Source organism: Rissa tridactyla, chromosome 19, assembly GCF_028500815.1.
Source record: "Rissa tridactyla isolate bRisTri1 chromosome 19, bRisTri1.patW.cur.20221130, whole genome shotgun sequence".
Classification (NCBI taxonomy): Eukaryota; Metazoa; Chordata; class Aves; order Charadriiformes; family Laridae; genus Rissa; species Rissa tridactyla.
The window spans coordinates 1,395,357-1,417,179 of NC_071484.1; the positions used below are offsets into that span (position 1 = coordinate 1,395,357).

A 21,823-nucleotide genomic window follows, 5' to 3' on the forward strand; every position below is an offset into this window, starting at 1 on the left:
CATGTAGGAGGCCTGGGAAGTCTGCAGTCCCACAAGCTCTTGGGGAAGAGTGCTCCTCTTGCTTTGGGTGGAGCTGTGCTGGGCAAGGAGGCTCAGAAGACCATGTTCCCAAAGGATGGCAGGAACTGGGAATGGGTGAATAGCCTTGGGGATGGCCCACATTGCCTACTCCACCTGCCCCTTCCCTCCATCACCTTATCTAGGGGACATGGTCAGTATGCCATGCACGAGCAGCAGGGACAGATTCCCCATGCAATTCTATCACTCTCCAGCATCTGGCATGTTTCATCTGTTGCCCAGATATGTAGGGCTGAGGTGTTCACAAGTTCCTATTTGTATCAGCTACAGCAGGCCACAGATTGGAGTCCCCTGTCCCTGTGAACCCAACACCCCTTGGCCAAAGGCAGGCCTAGGACAGTGACTGGTGCCCAAAGATGCAGCACTGCTCTGTGCTGCCTTGTCTTCCTCAAGCAGAGCTTTCCTGAGGCACAGGAACTCTGCCGCCCCACATGTGCCCCATCCCAAGTCTAGTCCAGAAAGGTGCTGTGTGAGAGGAGATATTCCAGCTCCGTGGAGACATGGCAGTGACAGTGGGATTTCATTCAACCCTCAGTAAGATCCATGAGCTGTCTCTGAAGGGTACAGGACACACAGCAGCCCAGTCACAGGTTACACGCTGGGGTGCCTTTCCCCAGGCACCAACCTCCTTCAGCATTCCCAGAACCCTGGGGCTGAAGTGAACCTTGTGCTCCATGCAGCACTGCTGCTCCCCACACACAGGCCAAGGGCATCCCACAACTGCAGGCTCTGTGCCCATGTGCTGTGGGAGTTTGACCTCACACAAATGCCGCACACCGACAGCAGCACAGGACCAGGGCAGAGGACAGAGTGATTCCTGCATAGGGTTAGGACTGGGGACACCTCTCCCCACCTCTCCCTCTTCTGTAGGAGTCAGTGCTGAGTCCAGCGGTAAGACAGGGATGAGATCGCAGTCGGAGATGGAGCAACTCTCTTGTTTTTTCTTAGCAGAGCCCTACACCAGGGAAACATTTCTGGGTGCTTAGCCGAGGAACTAGCTCCCTAGGGCCCATGTTCCCGCAAGACCAGTGAGCGTGGTGGTGACTACACACCCTCATAACCAGCCCAGAGAGCACTGGCTAGCAATTTTCTTGGCACATCAGAACCACACAGAGGTTATTTGACTCATGTGGTTACCCCCCACTCAAAGAGTGCTCTCTTTCCTGAAAGCATCATGGCGTTTGAAAATCACAATGCTACAGAAAGTGCTTTCCAGAGGAAGCAACTGCAGCATCTCCCCGTCATGGCCTGCGGATACCACTGCATCTTTTCCTACATCACCGTAACAAGAGATTACCTTCCAAACAGTTTTCAAATTTGTATTCTCACAATCCAGTAGAAAATGATCAGATACTGATGCATTTTGTAAAATATGAAGATGGAGCTCTCCTCATGGCCACACCTACTCAAAATAATTTTCAGAAGACCCAGACCAGCATTTCTTGCAGTAATTTTCATAACTGTGTTCCATAAATAAAGCCTACAACCCAACTGCACGGCTGAGTATGTGCTTTTTAATCTCAACCCAACGCAACCCAACATGTTTTTTGAATGGACACTACAGACAGCAAAGTTTCAAGATTGTATGAATATAAAACCTCCGTGGCAGGGGGAGTTGGACTAGATGGCCTTTGAAAGGTCCTTTCCAAGTAAAGCCATCCTGTGATTTCATGGTTCCACGAATATTATTATTTCAACAGTAAAGTTTACAGCATGCACCACAGAATTTAGGTATAATCCTCATATTACAAGATGTCTGGGATGCTTCTTGGACATCTTCAGTCACTTCTAGTTTTCCAGAGACCGTGGTTGTTGTATGATCCATGATGCCAGAGGGGACATTCACCGCAGCCGTGGCTTTCCTAAAAACATTCCAGCCTTTATGTCTTCTCAGATGGGCCACAAGTCTGAAGGATACCTTGGACTAAATCAAGAGGTGGGACCCCTTGCTGACATGTATTTGTACACAACACTTCCCTGGTTTTCCCAAGAAGAAACAGGCTTGTGCTGCCCTAGTTCACCTAGGAGCACTTGCGCATTCTTCCAATACCGTGGATGCATATTATCAGGCACTTCCTGAACAACAGGGCTGGAGTCCTCAGGAGTCTCCAGGGGCTTATCCACCTCTGTCTGGTTTTCCTCTGGAAAAGCAGGAGTTATTGTCCCCCTTTTCTGATTGCTCTCCTTCTTGTGGGAGAAGTACTTTTGCAGAGCGTTTGTATACACCTAAGCTTTCTCATAGGCCAGCAAAGCTGGTGTCTGGAGAATGTCCCTCATTTCAGCATCCAAAGAGAGGACTGTATCAGCCCTCATGTCTTTCCCAGGTCATTACAGCCCCCATAGTTGCTCGTGCTAATTTGCATGGACTAGGTGCTTCTTTTTCCCCCAAATAGTCCATCCCTGCTTTACCTAAAGCTCTGTAAATGAGCAGAAGAGCAAACCTTATGTCCTCCACAAATTTGGTAAAAGGATCTTTCCAGAGCACTTCCTTAAGCAGCAGTTGCCAGCAACTGTAAGACCACAGAATATTCTCAGGCATAACAAACAGCAAGCAGTGGGCATTCGTCAGTCGTCAAGCAGTTGCAAGTTAAAAAAGTTAAAGCATGTTATTAAGGGCATTGTCCAAAAGTGCCTCTTAACTACTGACAGGCATCAACCCCCTCTCTAGGAAGCCTGTCCCCGTGTATGACCACTCTCTTGGTGAAGAACTGTTTCTTAATGACAACTTTGAACCTCTCCTGACGCAGCTTTGAACCATTGCTCTGTGTCGTGACACTGGATCCCAGGGAGAAGACATCAGCACTTCCCTCTCCACTTCCCCTCCTAAGGAAGCTGTAGAGAGCCATGACGTCACCTCTCAGACTCCTTTTCTCCAAACTAGACAAGACCAAAGTCCTTAGCCACTCCTCATGGGACATTCCTTCCAGCCTTTTCACAGGCTTTGTTGTCCTCCTCTGGATGCATTCAAGCACCTTCACTTCCTTCTTAACTTGTGGGGCCCAGAACTACACACGGTACTCAAGGGGAGGCCGCCCCAGTGCTTGATGCAGTGGGATAATCCCCTCTCTTGACCGGCTGGTTGGACTGTGTTAATGCACCCCAGGCTGTGGTTTGCCCTCTGGCTGCCAGGGCACACTGCTGACTCCTGTTGAGTCTGCTGACAACCAGCACCCCCAGATCCCTTTCTGCAGGGCAGCTCCAGCCACTCCTCTCCAAATTTATACCTGTGTCTGGTGTTACTCCATCCCAGATGCAGAATCTGTCATTTGGACTTGTTAAATTTCATGCCATTAATGATTGCCCAATGCTCCGATTTACCTAGATCCCTCTGCAAGGCCTTTTGTCCCTCCAGAGACGCATCAACACCTCCCAATTTGGTATCATCAGCAAAATTGCTCATGGCACACTCAACTCCTACATCCAGATCACTGATCAAAATATTGAACAGAACCATCCCCAGAATTGAGCCCTGAGGAGCACCAGTGCTGACTGGTCATCAGGCAGATGTAGCCCCATTCACTACAACCCTTCAAGCCCTGCCTTTCAGCCAGTTTTTCACCCAGCACACCATATACCTGCTCATCCCACAGTTGACTCTCCAGAACTTCTCACTTGACTTCCCAACTTTTCCAGAAGGATAGGGACACTATTAAAAGCCTTAGTAAAATTCAGAAAAACTCCATCCACCGCCTTCCCTTCATCCACTAGGTGGGTGACCTCATCATAGAAGGATATCTAATTAGTTCAACAGGACTTCAGTCAAGTGACCATCTTCAACACGTATTTGTTCAGTGTTTCCTTTAGACCTCCTCTTGCTATCTAAGTACTTAAAAATCCTTTCTTGTTGACTGACACAAGACGGGCCAACTCTCAACTCTCATTGAGCCTTGGCCTTTCCTGCCTTTTCCCTGCATATGTGAACCACAGCTTTATAACCTTCCTGCGAAGCCTGACCTTCCTTCCAGAGTTTTTACAATTTCTTTTTCCTCTTGAGTTCCATGAGGTCTTCTGCCCTGCTTGCTTGACATGAAACACAATGGAATTGCCTGTTCCTGTGCTTTTAAAAGATGGTTCTTAAAAACTGAATACTGCTTGTAGACTCCTAAAAGCAGATTTGCAGAGGACAATTGGAGGATGGATGCTGGTGACTTCTGGCACCAAGCGGAAGGCTTCTGCCCCACCTACGGGTTTACAACTGCAAAACAGTTCATTGCCTTTAAAGAGAATAAATGTGAGGAGTTAGAGATCAGTGAGCAGTTGCAGGGCTACGATCATGTTGGGATCATGGAGACAGGGTGGGATGGCTCCCATGACTGGCATGTTTCAGTGGAGGGATACAGGCTCTTTCAGAAGACAGACTGAAAAGATGAGGAGGGGGACTTTCTCTTTCTGTGAGAGAGCAGCTGGAGTGCGTGGAGCCCTGCCTGAGGATGGGTGATGTGCCAACCAAGAGCTTGTGGGTAAGCATTAAAGAGAAGACAGATAAAGAACATACTGCAGTGGGTGTCCCCTATAGGACACCTGATCAGAAAGAACCAGCAGAGGAGACCCTCTACAGGCAGGCAGGAGCAGTCTCATATTCACTGGCCTTCATGGGAAAATTCAACCACCCCAATATCTGCTGGAGGAGCAGCACAGCAGGACATAAGCACGTTTCCTCAAGTACATGGATGACAACTTCATCCCCCAAGTGATAGAGGATCCCACGAGGACAGGTGTTCTGCTGGACCTCATAGGTATCAAGGAGGAAGAGCTTGTTGTGGATGTGAAGATCAAAGGCAGCCTGGGTTGCAGTGACCGTGAAATGGTGGAGTTCATGATCCCAAGGGGACTGAGGGGGTAAATAGCAAGCTCATAACCTGGGCCTTTAGGACAGCAGGCTTTGGTGCCTTTAAAGATCTGCTTGGAAAATTCCTGTGGGGTATAGCCCTGGAGGCAACAGAGGCTTAAGACATCTGGACCACTTCCTCCAAACTCAAGAGCGGGCCATCCCAATGAGCAGAAAGTCAGGAAAGCATGCCAGGAGGCCTGCATGGATGAACAAGGAGCTCCTGGCCAAACTAAAACACAAGAAGGAAGTGAGCAGAGGAAACTGGGGAGGACTCCAGGGACACTGTCCAAGCATGCAGGGATGAGGTTAGGAAAGGCAAAGGCCAAGTGGAACTGACTCTGGCAACAGATGTCAAAGGCAACAAGAAGGCCTTCTCTAAGGACACAGGTGACAAAAGGAAGGCTAGAGGAACTGTAGTCCCCCTGCTCAATGAGTGGGCCTTCTCCGATGCTCTGCAGCAGAAGGCTGTGGTGCCATACAGCAAGACATAGACCGGCTGGAGACTTGGGTGGAGAGGAACCTAATAAAGTTCAACAAGGGCAAGTGTAGGGTTCTACAACAAGGGAGGAATAACAGGATAGGGTCTGATCTGCTGGAAAGTGGTTCTGTAGAGAGAGACCTGGGAGTCCTGGTGGACAGTAAGTTGACTGTGAGGCAGCAATGTGTCCTTGTGGCCAAGAGGGCCAGTGGTCTCCTGGGTACATTAAGAAGGGTGTGGTCAGCAGGTCGAGGGAGGTCATCACAGAATCACAGAATGATGAGGGTTGGAAAGGACCTCTGGAAATCATCTAGTCCAACCCCCCTATCAGAGCAGATTCACCTAGAGCAGGTTGCACAGGAATGCATCCAGATGGGTTTTGAAGGTCTCCAGAGATGGAGACTCCACCACCTCTCTGGGCAGCCTGTTCCAGTGCTCTGCCACCCTCAAAGTAAAGAAGTTCCTCCTCCAGATGTGGCCTCACTAGGGCAGAATAACATCCTGGTGGTGGTAGAGGACCCGCATAACTTTGATTTTCATCAGCATTGAAATAATGGGGGAAATAATTTTACAGCTCTTTAATACCCATAGCTTGGGGAGGGCTGCTTAGTTTCCTGCTTAAAAGATTTGAAGAGTCTATGAAACCCAGCAGTGCAGCCCACCTGCACCCTACAGGTGACCACTGGAGTGAGATGAGAGGGAAAGACAAGGTACGTCCTTGGGAGACCGACCAAGGATTGCAGAGTTGGGAGTAGTTTGGCTCATTCCTGTCAATGCAGCCGCAGACCACCCCATCAGTGCGCCCCAGGCCAACATCACTTGCCTGCACTGCACCCATTCGGCACTTGAGCTGAGGCTGCAGCAGGCACTGACACATTCCTGCCCCAGAAATCATGGGGTCTCACAATCCCAGCACTCAGGAGAAGACTCCATGAGGGAAGGTGGACAGCATAAGCCAGGAAATGAGAAGGCGGCATTGAGAAAACAGCTACCCAGCCCATGTCATTAGCTGGGATGTTTTCTGTTCATCATGAGCAGCTTAGACAATGCCACTTCGGTAGAAGCTACCTCTGGGCCCAGGGCAGGTCAGGGCCATCATAAAACCAGCCCAACTCCTCGCTCTCCCATCCACTTCTCTCTCCTCCTTCTCCTTGGGAACCAGGTGAGTCTGAAGCCCTTTCCCTGCATTGTTTTCTGCTCATGCAGGTGTGTACTCCTCCCTCCTGTAGTGGGGCTGTGGTGCTGCTCTCCATCAGAAGGGGAAGAAGGGTGAAGGTCTGAGTCAGAGAGTGTCTGGGACTTGGTTGAGGGAGCTGTTCTCTTAAGAGATAGGCAGCAGCCTCCTTGGGCCTGGAGACACTTTGCATTATCTTGAAAGAGGACTTGGCACTTGGCTGAGGTTGCCCTTCACTGCAAAGATTGGCAGCAGCCTGGTTGGGCCTGGGTGATCCTCACAGTACTGTGTCTGGTAACCCTTTTGCCTCACTGCACAGTTTCTAGCTCCTGGCTCAGCAGGTGCCTTTGACACGCTTGTGGTGGAGTGACAGACTCCTGGCAGACAGTTCCTCAAATATGTATGTGCTCTACTGCCTCTCTGCCCTCTCTCCCAGCTGCACGTGCAGCCCAGAGACATGTCCTGCTATGACCGGTGCCAGCCCTGCCGGCCCTGTGGCCCCACCCCACTGGCCAACAGCTGCAATGAGCCCTGTGTCAGGCAGTGCCAGAACTCCAGCGTTGTCATCCAGCCCTCCCCCGTGGTGGTGACCCTGCCTGGCCCCATCCTCAGCTCCTTCCCACAGAACACCGTTGTGGGATCCTCCACCTCCGCTGCTGTTGGCAACATCCTCAGCTGTGATGGAGTGCCCATCAACTCTGGGTACTGTGACCTCTCTGGCATTTCCAGCCGCTACTATGGCAGAAGGTGCCCCCCCTGCTAAATGCGCTGGTGACAGCCCTGACAAGGACCCCTAGGAACCTGATGCTGGATTGAAGACAAAGCTCCTGGCCATTGATTTTAGGGAGGCTGAGCAGCCATTGCTGCCCTTCCAAAGGAGAGCTGATGGGTTTCGCTGAAACTCTGGCCAAAGTCTAACTTCCCTGCCTTATTCTCTCTCCCATTTCTTCTGGTATTTTTTGTTCTTCTAGGCCATAAGACCTGCAAAGCCACCGTGGGGCATCTGCTGGCCCCTCACCCTCTGTGGGACAGGCCTGTGGGGTCTCAACTGTGGGCAATGGCAGCAGAATTCTGTCATCTGCTGGTCCTCTCCCTGCTCTGGCCACCTCCTCTACAAGTGTACTTCTTTCCACCTCAGAGTCATTAAAGTTTTCTCATACTTACATCTGCTTTCATGTAATCCTTTTCATGGTCAACATTGCCTTGTATGCCAAGGAAGAAAGGCATTGTCTTGGGTGGTGGGGGACAAGGTGCGGGCACAAGCAGAAGAGGAAGGGGAGGGTGGGACATGGGGTAATGGGTCCCTTCCAATCACTGTCCCTTGGAGCTGAGGAAGATATACTCATCTCCTCCACAGCCAGTGGGTATCAGGCCCTGTATTCCAGCATCTCTGCTCACATGGAATCTCTTGGCATCAGAACACGTCCTGCAACAAGGAGACTGACCATTGCTTTCCCTTAGAGAGTGCTCCCCAGTGCTGCTGGAGGCTCTGAGAGGTCAGCAGCTCACAAGCCTGTGCAGAAGGGAATTCCTCCTGCTCTGGATAGCCCTGTGGTGGGAAAAGAAGCTCAGTCAGAAGATGGCCCCCAAGGATACAGGAGCAAAGATGGTGTGAGGAAAAGCCTTCAGAGCAACATCCGGCCTTCTCATCCTTGTCCTCACACTCGTCCCCTGAATGAGGGCACACGGCCTGAACGCAAGGCCAAGGGTAGTAAGGGCAGGCCACCTATACACCCTCTACCCCGAAAGAATTTCCTGCACAGCCCAGCAGTTACACAGACGTGCAAGGCTAAGGGGACTCACAGGTTGATGTTGGAATCATGAAATAGCTTTCCCTAAGGCCAGCTCTTCTCCTCACAGAGCCTGTTACTCACCTCTGCTTGCTGGTCTACTCCCCTACCGAGATCTTGCATAGAGCTGTACAGCCTGGTCACACTGCAGAAGAAATGGGGCAGGGCTGCAGGAAACCTATGAGGTACTGCATGAGAAGGGCTCCAAGGATGGGCAGAGTGCACTGGGGAGGAGGTCCTCCAGATCTCAGCACACGGCCATGCAGCAACTGGAGGGTCCACAAGGTGGTTCTGAGTTTTTTTGAAAATTATTGCAATCGTAATTCCAGGAAGGAGCATTGCCAGAGGGCAGGTTTTCCATCTTTCTTTGAACTCCAGCCTCTAAGGGACACATCTCAGAGCAGAGGCTCAAAGAAACAGGCCCACAGGAAACCCTGAGGAAGCAGTGTGCAGCAGGGAGATCCAGAAAGCAAAGAGCAGCAGCGGGGAACTATTGCACAAACCCCCACAACCTCCTGCATTGCCCACCAGCTCACCAGAGCCATTGGGCAGAATAACCACATAACCCCCGGTGAAAACAAGGGAACCTGAGAGTCTTTCACCCCCCTTCGATTTCCTCTCAGGCCACTGGCACTGTCCTATCCTGGAAGAGGGTCTTGTCTTGCAAATCCCTGGGTGAACAGGGGAAGCATCGCTGCCAAGGGACACCTGAGGGCCCCTTCCCCCAAGCTCAGACCCATCCCCTCCCTCCCCTGGGCTCTTGCACAGCCAAGGAAGCTCCCTGCACCGGGGTGTCATGCAAAGCTCAGAGGTACAAGGCACTGTCAGAGAGCTCGACTTTCTCCAGCTGTAGGAGGCTGTATTTCTCAGTGGTGTTCAGCATGGTGGTGAGACAGCCACTGGGCTTGTAGCCAGCTGCTGCCTGATAGGAGATATGCTGTGGGGCTTGTCCTTTTCTCTGTTTGTACCAGAGCAAGGCATCAAAGCTGGAGGTTTGGTAGGTGCAGGTGGTTTCAAAGGTGTCTCCCTGCTTCACTGTGACTTGTGCTTCTTGCTGGGTGACAGTGGTCTATCCCATGGTGCCTGGAAGAAAAAGAGGGTCAGTGACTGTGCAGGGAAAGACTCTGAAATGCAAAACAAGAGGAGATGCAAAATGTCAGAGGAGCGGGCTCCCTTTTCCTTTCTCTGCAGCACTAGCCCCATGGATGGGTACAGCAAGGCGGTATCTTTGAGCAGGCAGCCTCACACCTCAGCTCAGCGTGGATCTCACAACACAGTAATACCAACTACCTCCCACAGGGATACCCCCAGAGAAGAGCTGTGCTTTCACCCACATTTTTGATTTCCAATCTCCTGCTGCCCGGAGAGTCCAGGGAAGAGCCTGTGGTGCCTGGCCCTCCTGTGCTGGCTCCAGGTCACCTCCAGCATGGTGAGAGATCATGGGAACACCTGTGAGCACTTTCATGCTGCTCCCCATTCCCTGTCCTCTCAGGAGGCTCCGAAGTCAAGGTAGGGAGGGAAAAGAAAGCCCAGGCACTGAGGACTTGCAGGAGGAATGCATAGTCCGGGCAAGCTGCATGACATGCACCAGCCTGGAGAGAGACTGGGACACCCTAAGAGCGTGAGTGGCATGAGAGAGCTTTCATGTCCCTGCATCAGCTTTCAAAAAACCCTGTGTGTCAAAACACAAGTACAAGGTCAGGAAAGGTGTACTACCAAGACAGAAAAGAGCTTCTGCAATGGTATGTCTGTGAAACACTGGGCTCAGAGAGATCAGAAGAGAGAGGCAGAGAGAGGTGGATGGATGGCAAGAGAAAAGGAAAGCAAGGGGTCTATGATGGTCAGGAGAGGAGCTCTTTCTTCTTGGTCTCATCTTTTCTCTATGTAGCAGTATCTTGAGAAAGCAGGTGCATTTGCCCATAATTCAAGAGCAGCTCCCCGCAGAGACCTATTGAGGGGGTGTGGGTCTCCTGGGAAGAAGAGGAATCATGCCTCCAGTCAAAGACAATCCTTACCCAGTGGTTGCCTCAGGAAGGCAGAGAGGACGAGATACCTGATGTGTGTGCTGAGACCGATCCTCCTGCATGTGTGAGAGAGATTCAGAAAACCCACATATCCCCACCAAAAGCCCCGAGAGAGCAGAGCTGCCGGAAGTGGCTCTGCAAGGGGAACAAAGAATGAAATGGGGAGGAGAAAATGCTTGTTCTTAGCACATCTCAAATGCCTGTGCTGCGGTTTTCTCTTCCCCAGTACTGGCACATGTTGCTCCTGCAGTCAACAGCTTCTGCCTTTGCAAGGTGAGGGGTTAAAGGGGGATAGGCCTGCACCTGGTGACCCACCTCTCTGACACATCCCCCTCTGCAACGCGTTGGGAGTGTCTCCTTCCCTGATGCCTGTGTCCTCTCTCTCTCCATCCTCAAGCCCTTGGCTGGGTTGGCCTCTCCTGGCTCCTGCATGGTGTCTAGTCCCAAGCTCCTTTCAGCATACCCAAACCCGCAGGCCTCACAAACACAACGGTCAACACCCCCACACCCTGCAGACACCAGCTGCCCTACTCAGCCCAACAAGGCACTGGGCACTTTCTTCCTCTGTCCAAAAGAAGATGTCTCAGGAACCAACAAATCAAGTTTCCTGCCACACTTCCCATCCCATCTCATAAATCGTTCCCATCTCAAGCTCATTGGGGAAAAAAACACACTCAAACCCAAAGAGACGGTCCTTCCACTTGACCATAGCCCTTCCATTCTCACTTTCCTCAACACAGGTAGGGTCTCCATTTGTCCTCTCCTTACTTTTAGCATTTAACAAACCAACTAACCCAACTGTCTTTACTCTTTCCATAGCATAATTTAGGTTGGACAGCACCTCTGCAGGTCACCAATTTCAAGAGCTTGCTCAGAGCAGGCCATACCTGCATGTTTGTCAAAGCCGGAAAAACCGTTTGTCTGGCACCTTGCAGCCACTGCCACGCTCAACATCCAACAATGGAAAATCCTGACATAGGTGTGCTTTTTACACACATTGTACATATCTATTATGGCTGCCCTGTGGCTAATGACAGAAGCAGATGATTTAGCCTAAGCAATGTGGCAGCCGCTTTCTGAGAAGATTTCTAACAAACCCGTCTGGCTGGCACCTTGCTTCCTGATGCTGCCCTTGCAGACCACAGCTGGGAGAGGGACTCCTTCCATGGGAGGCAGGTCCCAGTTGGCGGGACCTGAATGGGAGCCTTCCAGGCCAGGTGAGGACCCTCGGAAAATGTCAGCCTTTCTGGGAGGCTCTCCGGGCACAAGGCTTGTCCTCCTGGTGCCAGTGCAGTGCTGGGCACAGCCTTCTGCCACCACTCCTCTGGCTCTTCTGGCTGCTCCAGTGCTAAAAGCAGATGAGGAGATGGTCACCTCAGCAGAGCAGCTCCCTGAGCTTGAATGAGCCACGTTAACTGACAGATGTCAGGGCTTGGCTCAGACAGCTTGAAATCTCCTCCTGATGCCACCTGCTAATTAATATTAGTTTGTCTTTTGAAGAGATGGTATTTATCTTAAGGCAACTTCATCAGGCCAGCTTCCTCTCTGGTGTCCCAGCCCCAGCATTTGCAGCTGCAGGCCATGGGGCTCACCCCCCGCACACAACATTTGCTGCCATGTGAGCATGTCAGGGCAGCACCTCTCCCAGCGCTGAAGCTGGAACTGGTCCCAGACCTCCACAACTGCCTTACGGCAATCACCAGGGATGGGCCGGAGCTTGCAAAACGTCGGGATCATTTTGACTTGGAAAGTGGAGAATGCCTGGAGCTGCAGCAATAGGGATGGTCTTGAGCTTTGACTTTGTCTCTCATGGACAGAATTGGTATGTGAACATGGTTAAATTTCAAAAAAAGACCCCACTGCTTGGACCTCAATACACCTTCTCTCTTTCCTGTAATGAGAACACAATCAGTTGAACTACCTCTGGCCAATGCACAAAAGCCCAAAAGCCCTCTGCTGTCACTAAATCCACCAACAGTGGCTGGCACCTCATTTGCCTTCTTAGCAGTAGGCTTTCGAGGACTTGCCTCAGGGGCACAGGGGCAGAGAGCTGCCCGTGGAGTCCTGCTTCTCAGAGTGTGGGGAGAGGCTGGGGTTCCTCATGTGCATACGCATCTGTCTGCACCTGGGGGTATATTTGTGCCTCTGTGTTTGCATTTGTGTGGGCATTTGCAAATGCACACATGAGAGTGAGTGTCTGCCAGCGTGTGTGTGAACGAGGACATTTCTGTTTATGTCTGTGCATGTGTTTGTGTCCACACACATTTTTGCAGGTGTGGAGGTAAGTGTGTGTGTGTTGCCAGTGTGCGTGCGTTTGTATGTCTGTGGGCATACATGTGAGCAGACGAACACATATCTGTGTTTGTACAGGAGCTTGCATATATATATAGGTGCAAGTGTGTATAAGCACATGTGAACACTTATGTGGTGACAAGTCTCAGGGGTGAACGTGTGTGTGTGTGTGCCTGCGCAGGGGTTCCCGTGTAACTGGATGTATATGCACATGTATTTTTATGTGTGCTGGCATGTCATAGAATCTTAGAATATCCCGAGTTGGAAGGGACCCATAAGGATCATCGCGTCCAACTCCCTGCTGCTTGCAGGACTACCTAAAACTAAACCATATGACTAAGAGCATCATCCATACGTTCCTTCAACTCTGACAGGCTTGGTGCTGTGACTACTTCCCTGGGGAGCTTGTTCCAGTGACCGATCTCCCTTTCAGTGAAGAACCTTTTCCTAATGTTCAATCTGAGCTTCTCTGATGCAGCTTCATACCATTTCTATGTGTCCTGTCACTGGTCACCAGAAAGAGGAGATCAGCACCTGCCCTTCCACTGCCCCTCCGTGAGGAAATTGTGGACTGCAATGAGGTCACCCCTCAGCCTTCTCTTCTCCAAGCTGAACCTACCAAGTGACCTCAGCCACTCCTCCTAAGTCTTGCCCTCGAGACCTTTCACCATCTTGATCACCGTTCTCTTGGACACACTCCAATAGTTTGCTGTCCTTCTTAAGTTGAGGCGCCCATAACCGCACACAGGACTCGAGGTGGGGCCACACTAGTGCAGTGTAGAGTGGGACAATCATCTCCCAAAACCAGCTAGCTACGCTGGGCTTGATGCACCCCAGCACACTGTTGGCCCTTTTGGCTGCCAGGGCACACTGGTGACTCATATTCAACTTGCCATCGACCCAAACCCTCTGACCTCTTTCCACGGGGCTGCTCTCCAGCCTCTCATCCCCCGGTTTGTATGTGTAACCAGGATTACCTCATCCCAGGTGAGGAATCTGTCACTTGATCTTGTTGCTTTTCATATGGCTGGTGATTGCCCAGCGCTCTGGTTTACCCGGATCTCTCTACAAGGCCTCTCTACCCTCAAGGGAGTCCACAGCTCCTCCTGGTTTAGTATCGTTGGCAAACTTACTCAAGGTACATTTGATTCCTGCCTCCAGATCATTTATGAAACCTCCTCATTAAAGAGGACTGGCCCTGAAATTGAGCCCTGGGGAACCCTGGAACATGGACTAAATATTGCTAGAGACCAGAGAGTGGAATAATTGTGGGGAATTGCTGCTGATGTCATTGTTGTGGAGGGACGGGGCATGGAGTGTGTGTAAATTGCCCACCTTAGTGGGTGTTGTGATGGTGTTATTTCGATTTTGGTGTGAGGAATTCTTTTTTGTTGATGTAAGAGAAGTTTGTGAACATTGTAGATTGTGTGATGAATGCATCTATTAAGGACAATTCTCAAATATGCGATTCACAGAGGCGAGGGGTGGACTGTATCTGGTTTATTGGACAAGGGTTTGGTATCAGGGAGGCTGCAGGGGTGGCTTCTGTGAGAAGATGACAGAAGTTGCATGTGTCCCATGTTGAACAGAACCAGCTCCAGCCGGCTCCAAGACAGGTCCGCCACTGACTAAATCGGAGCCATCCAGCGATAGTGGTAGGACCTCTATGCTAACATATTTAAGAAGGGAAAAAACAGTTGCGCAAGAGCAGCTGGAAGAGAGGAGTGAGAATAGGTGAGAGAAACAGCCCTGCAGAAACCAATGTCAGTGAAGAAGGAGTGGGAAGAGGTGCTCCAGGCGCAGAGCACAGATTCCCCTGTAGTTCATGGTGAAGACCATGGGGATGCAGGCTGTCCCCCTGCAGCCCATGGAGGTTAGAGGTGGAGCAGATATCCACTTGCAGCCCATGGAGGACCCCACACCACAGCAGGTAGATGTGCCCTGAAGGAAGCTGTGACTCCATGGAGACCCCACGCTGGACCAGGCTGCTGGCAGGACCTGTGGCCCCATGGAGAGGACCCCACACTGCAGCAGGTTTTCTGGCGGAACCTGTGGCCCTGCGGGGGACCCACACTGCAACAATCTGTGCCTGAAGGACTGCAGACCATGCAAAGGGCCCATGCTGGAGCAGTTCATGAAGAACTGCAATCCATGGGAAGGGCCTGTGTTGGAGCGGTTCACAAAGTCTCCCATGGGAAGGACTCCACATTGGAGCAGAGGAAGAGCACGAGAAGGAAGGAGTGGCAGAGAAGAAGCGTTATGAACGGACTGCACCCCCCGTTCCCCTTCCCCCTGAGATGCTTGGGAGGAGGAAGCAGAGAAGTGAGGAGTGAAGTTGAGCTTGTGAAGAAGAGAGGGGTGGGGGGAAGGTGCTGTTAGATTTGTTATTTTCTGTTATCCTACTCGGATTTGATTGTCAATACATTAAATTGATTTCCCCAAGTCAAGCCTGTATTGCCTGTGACAGTAATGGCTGAGTGATCTCCTTGTCCTTCTCTCAACACATGAGCTTGTTTTCTCTTGTTTCGTCTTCTTTTCTCCCCCTGTCCTCCTGAGGAGTGGGGGTGACAGAGCAGCTTGGTGGGCACCTGGCAGCCAGACAAGGTCAACCCAACCCAAACAGGCCATGATCCTGCTGGCCCAGCATCTCGGTGGAACTGGTCAACAACCTTCTTGGTGCACAAAGGGCACTGCAGCAGCAGAGACACCTGGGCAAAGATGACCATAAAGCCCACTGTGCGTGCTCCCAGTGCTGGCAGGAAGCAGACTTTCTTTGTCGTGACAGCATTTTTCACCGAGCAGCTTGCATATGGTGACAGAATGATCAAAGGACGTGGCTGAGAGGATCAGGAACTCAGTCATACCTAGGAAGAAGTGGGAAAAGGAAAGCAGGAAACACAAATGATGGAATGCCTCCAGCATCTGGGGACAACGGTGGTGGCACAGCAGATCTCCAAGAAGGAAAACCAGCCAAGGAAGAGCTACCTCAGGATCCTGCGGTGACAACCATGAGGCTATTCCCACTATGATTAGGAGATGCACGGAGAAGACAAGACAAGCAGAAGCATGTGCCCCCTGGGGAGGTCCCCCTGTTTGACTATATTGGTGTTTCCTTTGGGGCAATGTACTGCCCTGTTTGAAACAGCTTTGTCATGTCCAGAAGGAATCAGCTACCTAGGCAAGAGGGAGGATCCAAAGGTGTTCTGGGGTGAATTCTTTGTCTCCATTGGTGTCAGAGGAATAAAATCAAGCACTGCTGCAAAGCAAGGGAACCACTACAGCCCAGGTGAAGGTCTGCCCCTGACAGGGCTGAGGAGCAGGTGGTAGGCCACAGTAAAGAGAACTTGAAGGAGCTCTTACAAACATTTATGGTTCGCTGGAGTGGATGACTGCCATTGCAACTTATTCTACGTCTGTGAGGCATTTCTGAGACAAAGCTGTCAGGTCTTTACGGACAGGCCAGAGAATGCCACGTTACCCAGAACACTGGGAGCACTTTATGGGGAAGCAAGAGGATCTTGTAGGAAACACCACACTCCCCTCCCTGCCTTGCACTGAGCATCTCAGTCTCCATGTGTCTGCTGACCAAGGGGCTGTTCGCTGCCTTCAGGAGCACAGACCCACAGGAGCCATTGATGAGAAATGGGGCTGAGCCCAGGCACTGACTCCAAGGAGGACCCGGTGATGCCGGTGCTGGGGCCATGGTGGATGCTGATGCCACGCCCAGTGCTGATGCTGATGCCGGTTCCGGTCAGGTGGGGGAAGCCCCATGGTGCAGGGGACGGGGACAGGGAGCAAGACAGATCCTTCACTCTGTGCCTTGGAAGCCTCTGCCTATGGGTTTGACCACCTCTGTCAGCTGCTTGAGTCACACAGAGTTCCCCGGGGCCTGGCTGGAGCCCACAGCCTCTTGCCAGAGGCCTCCTGCCAGCTCTCATTCCCTTCAGACCTCCAGCCCCTGAGGGCAACTCAGCAAATCCCTTTCTGACTCACTCCTCAAGGAGAAACCTGGCATGCCTTGAGGCTGCGCTCAGTGTGTCCAGGCCAAGCGGTTTACCCTGTCTCCTGAGCCCCAGCTGCCAAGGTGCTGAATCCTGTCAAACAAGCTCCTGGTCTCACCACTGAGCCCCTGTGGGGAGCGTTTGAAGGTGCCTCTGACCTCGACATGCCATTCTCCTGCCGCTGGGGAGCTTCAACTTCTGACCCCATGCAATGACTTTGTAACACTAGCAGGAACATTTGGGCAGGTGTGTGAAATTCTGTACCTGGCGGACTCAGTTTTCCATTGTATATCTGAGCTTTTACAGGGGAACGAACTGTGAAACCCCTCCTGGTTGTCCGGAGGGGCCCCGGCGGGCGGAGCGCAGCGCCCCCTGGCGGGCCCGCCCAGGGCTGTTCCTCCGCCCCCAACACACACGCCCGGCCCCGCCCACGCCGGTTCCTGCCCGGCCGCAGCCCCGGCTCCTCTCCCCGCGGGAGACCCACGGCACAGTAATACACCGCCGCGTCCCCGCGCCGGGGCCGGGCGAGCCACAGGGCGCTGGAGCGGCGGTCTGCCAACACCCACAGCCGCCCCGGCAGGTCCCGCAGCTCTTTGGAGTCTTTTAGGCTGCTCACGAGGTATGCAGGGCCTCGGCCCAGGAGCTGACGGTACCAGTTGATGAAGTAGGTGATCTTTATGTTGGGGTGGGAGCAGTTGATGCTGATGCCGGCGCCCTCGGTGGTCTCTGCCAACGGCTCTTGCTGCACCTGGGTTCTGCCTGCAGCCACTGCCAAGAAGAAAAGAAGAATCACTTTGCTTCAGCACGAAATGTCTTGCACCAGGAGAGGGGAGAAGACAGGTCACTGATGATGGGGATATGTTCAGAGAACAAAGTATGGAGAGAAAATTTCTCTGAGAGTGCTTGGTTGGAGACAAGAATGTAGGAGGGATGTTTGGAAGAACAGAATAAAGACGAGGAGAAAGGAATAAGGAAAAGATATGGACTGGGAGGAATGGATGGATGGATGGATGGATGGATGGATGGAGTAACAGAGTGAGACAGGTCATCTGGGAGGGAATGTCCTCATTGAGGGCAGAAGGGATGTCTGTAGAAAGGAGAACAGAGGGGGAATAAGGTTCGAGAAGGAGCAGGAGAGCCCCGGCTCCAGCGCTGGTAACACACAGCCCACTGCCTGCCGCCACCAGCCCCACACACCCAGCAGCAGCACGGCCAGCCCCGACAGCCCTGCGCGCCGGTACCGCTGCATCCCGCCGCTCCGCCGCCCGTGCCTCGCTGCCCACTGCCAGCCCTGGCTTTCTGCTCCCGCCGCGCCCCCTTCTCTCTGCCGCCTCCTCTACTCTCCTCTCTGCCTCCGCCAGTTCCGCCCCGGGGCTCAGCCCTGCGCCCTGAGCAGGAAGGCGGCACCAGGGCAGAGACCGGCCGGAGCGGAGCTGCCCGCAGCGACACCGGTGGTGAGGGAGGGCGGGCACGGGATGTCCCCGGCACGGGCACCTCGGCCACGGGGACGCTGGTGTTCTGGAAGGAGCCAAGGGGAGGGCAAACGGCACAGCAGCAGGGCATGGCAGGAAGGTTTGGAGGTCAAGTGCTTGCTATTTTAATAGCACTCTTATTTTCTCGAATATGTCTCGGACATTCTTGGACAAAACTTGGACATTTAAAACCAGATGTGGAAGGGAAGGGCACGGGGTTCTGCTGGATGCTCTCAGGTCGCAATAGAAAAGGAACAGTCAGCTATCGTGGCTACACTAGAGCCTCAGATCAGAAACAGCAGCTCCACGGAGAGGGGAACCTGCCCTGGCTGAGCTCTCCCAGCAGAGCTCCCTGGCTCTGATCTCACTGAGGTCTCTCAAAGGCAAGGGGGAAAGCCTTTGGCTGTACTGTCTCCAAGCTTGATGTGAGCTCAGGGCAACCGATATTCAGGAGGGGACATGGCCTTAGAAAACTTCCCCACTGGGCACAGCCCTTGTCAGAAAGACGGTCTATACTGGACAGCCCTGTGGGACAGTAGCTGGCTTTGGGGGATGTGGTCTTGAATCCAACGTCCCTTTCCTCCCAGGGAGAGCTGCTGGGCTCAGACTGAGATTCCAATGTGAGACATGATGGACCTTATTGGCTGAAGTCCAAAGTGGTCATTAGTTCTTTGGCTTTCCTGTGCAAGCCACAGGATCTCTCGTTCCACTCACAGCACAGCAATGTCAGGCTTCATGTTCCTTTCATTCAGGACCTGTTTGATCCAAGGTCTCAGCCCCTGCCTGTCCCCGCACCAGGTTGATAAGCTACATAAGTACGTTTGGCATTGACATGGACATGAGAGAGGGCCATGTCCCACCCCAGACACCACCGACACTGCATTGGAATGAAGTGCACTCAGGGGCAGCCAGCACAAGGTGGGCAGGATTGCTCAGCCTTTCTCCTTGCCCAGAATGCAATCCGCATCCTTTGAACTCTCTAGCATTGGGGAGAGCAGCTGTGCCCTGGCCTGGAGAGGCCGTGCTGAGGAACTCTAAATAGTGTCACACTGAATTCAACTAAGGATCCAAAATGGAGTGAAACCATCCTCGTTGTGGCCTGAAATGGGCAGCAGCAGAGTGTGAGCTCTGCAGGGGCAGGAGAAGGAGGTGTCAGGAGGCAGGGGCTACCTTTCAGTGCCTCTTCCCTGGATACACCTCCAGCAGGCTGGTGCCATCACCGCTCAGCTGCACTCGGGCTCCTTCTGCCCCGGGGAACATGCTGCTCTGTGGTGCTCATGGATAGAGCAGCGGACAGTATCCCTGCCGTAACCAGCACATGCCCTCTTGATGAGTGACACACAAGGACACATACACACAGGCTCAGTCACGCTGGCATGGAATCATGCACAAACTTGTGTTCCCATGTGCATTCACAAAAACCTGGCTGCTTACAAGTACACAAAAGACAAGAACACGCATAGGAACACCATGAACCATGGATTCTTCTGAGGACCCCTGGGAACCGGGCAGTATTAGGCAGGGTAGGGTGAAAACCTGGCAGTGCAACACATACATCTGGGGAAGCAACAGTAAGTGACCATTGGGGTGAGATGAGGCGAGATGAGCAGAGTGACCCAGGCTATTGTCATCTGCTCTGAACCTGTCCAGCACTTGGGCTGAGTCTTCTGCCCACACTGCTGCATTCCTGCCCTGGAAATCCTGGGGCCTTTCATCCCACTGATCACAGGAAGCCTTCACTGGGGAATGAGGAATGGGCATGGAACAACTCTGGAAATGAAAAGGCAGCAGTGCAGGAAACCAAAGCACAGCCCATATCATTAGCTGCAATGGTTTGCACTCAAGATGAGCTTGTGCAAAAATTGTTACCTCTGCAAAGGATGCCTCTAGTGCTGCGGCAATGAAGGGCAGGTATAAAAGTCCCTGCTCTCTCCTGCACTTCTCTGGCCTTCTTCTCCTTGGGAACCAGGTGAGTCTGAAGCTCCTTCTCCTCCTCTTCCAAAGTGAGATCTCTCCTCGATGGACCTCTCAGCTGATATTGTCTCTCTCCATCCTTGGGTTTGCGTCTTCTTGTCATGCTAGTGGAAAGCAGGGAGAAGGTCTGCTTAGAGACAAGCTGAGTGGTGGCTGACAGGGCTTTTGGTTTATGCTCTAGGAGACACCTTCCATGGGCCAGGCTACTCTTTGTAGGGTGATGAAGACTGTGTGTCTCCTGGCCAAGATTCCAGCTCCCCACTCAGTAGTGGCCTTGGCTCCTTTCTGATGGGGTAACAAGGCTGCTCCTCACCCACCCTTGTGCTCTCTTTCCTCCTTGATCCTCTCCCAGGTGCACCTCCAGGCCCTTCAGACATGTCCTGCTACAACCAGTGCCTGCCCTGCCGGCCCTGTGGCCCAACACCTCTGGCCAACAGCTGCAATGAGCCCTGCATCAGGCAGTGCCAGAACTCCAGTGTCGTCATTGAGCCTCCTCCTGTGGTGGTGACCCTGCCTGGCCCCATCCTCAGCTCCTTCCCACAGAACACCGTTGTGGGATCCTCCACCTCCGCTGCTGTTGGCAGCATCCTCAGCTGTGATGGAGTGCCCATCACCTCTGGGTGCTGTGACCTCTCTGGCATTTCCAGACGCTACTGTGGCAGAAGGTCCCTCCTCTGATAAAGATGCTGGGAAAGTCCCAGGGAGACATCTCGAGCAATGCAGAACATGATGCTGGGCAAGGGATCGAGATTTAGGATGTGTTTTCGGTGTAGCTGAAGAGCTTTGCTTTTCTCTCCCTTTTCTTTGACTGCTTCAGTTCCCCTTGGCAGTAAGGTGCTACTAATGCCAGCCTGGTAGGGACCTGCTGTCTCCTCTCCCTCTATGGGGCAGGCAGGCAGACAGGCAGCATGCAAGAACTTCTGCACGGCCAAGGACAACAGAGCCTCTGCTGCTGCCCGTGGGGCTCCATGAACTGGCGGCCCCCACCTGGAGTGACTTTGTCTCCCTCTTTGGACTCATTAAACTTCTGCTGCATTCAAGCCTGGCCTCCATGTGGTCCTTCCCTCTGTGGACACTCCCCAGGCTGCCAATGGAGAAGGGTGTTGCTCTGGGGTGGAAGGGGGTTAGAGCACAAGGAGACACATCTCCATTCTCAGAGGAGTGGGAGGTTGGGACAGCCTGTAGTGGCTCCTGTTTTGGGCACCAACCCTTGAAGCTGAGGAAGATATCCTGGTCTGCTCTCCTGCCAGTGACCATCAGGCCTTGCCTTGCTGTTATCTCTGCCCACAAATGTCCAGAAAGGCAGGAGTCCCTGAGGTGTCAGCAGCCCCATGAGCTCTTGAGGAAGGGCCTTCCTCTTGCTATGGCCAGAGCTGCTCTGGGCTGTCAGAGGGTCAGTGTGGGGCTACAGAAGATGATTTGTTCTGCAGAATGGCAGGAGTGGTTAAGCAGGAAACAGCCCTTGGGATGGCCCATAGCTGCCACTCCACATTCCTCTCCCCTCCATCGCCCAATCCAGGGGCCATGGCCAGTAGGCATCGGGAGGAGTAGCAGGGGATTGTCATCCATGTTGCCGAATGCATTGAGGCTGGAAACTGGAGCTAAGCCTGTGGGAGCTGAGGGTAGTCATCACAGAAACGGGGACAGTGAAACGGTATATTTCTGAGGGAGATCATATTGCTCTGATACAGAGCATGCAGGGCTGATTC

At 52.7% G+C, this 21,823-nt stretch overlaps 1 protein-coding gene and 1 gene segment (V, D, J or C); one reads left to right on the forward strand and one right to left on the reverse strand.

Moving 5' to 3' along the window:
* Positions 1-6,498: 6,498 nt before the first annotated feature.
* LOC128919224 (feather keratin Cos1-1/Cos1-3/Cos2-1-like) lies at positions 6,499-7,324 on the forward strand. The gene is made up of 2 exons (XM_054224413.1): positions 6,499-6,549; positions 6,998-7,324. The coding sequence occupies exon 2, from the start codon at positions 7,019-7,021 to the stop codon at positions 7,322-7,324; it is 306 nt and encodes a 101-aa protein (XP_054080388.1). The 5' UTR covers positions 6,499-6,549; positions 6,998-7,018.
* Positions 7,325-9,156: 1,832 nt separating this feature from the next.
* Positions 9,157-17,922, reverse strand: LOC128919486 (T cell receptor alpha variable 26-2-like). The segment is given in 3 exon segments: positions 9,157-9,420; positions 17,153-17,436; positions 17,866-17,922. Coding segments are annotated over 3 exon segments (600 nt in total).
* Between the last annotated feature and the right edge of the window lie 3,901 nt (positions 17,923-21,823).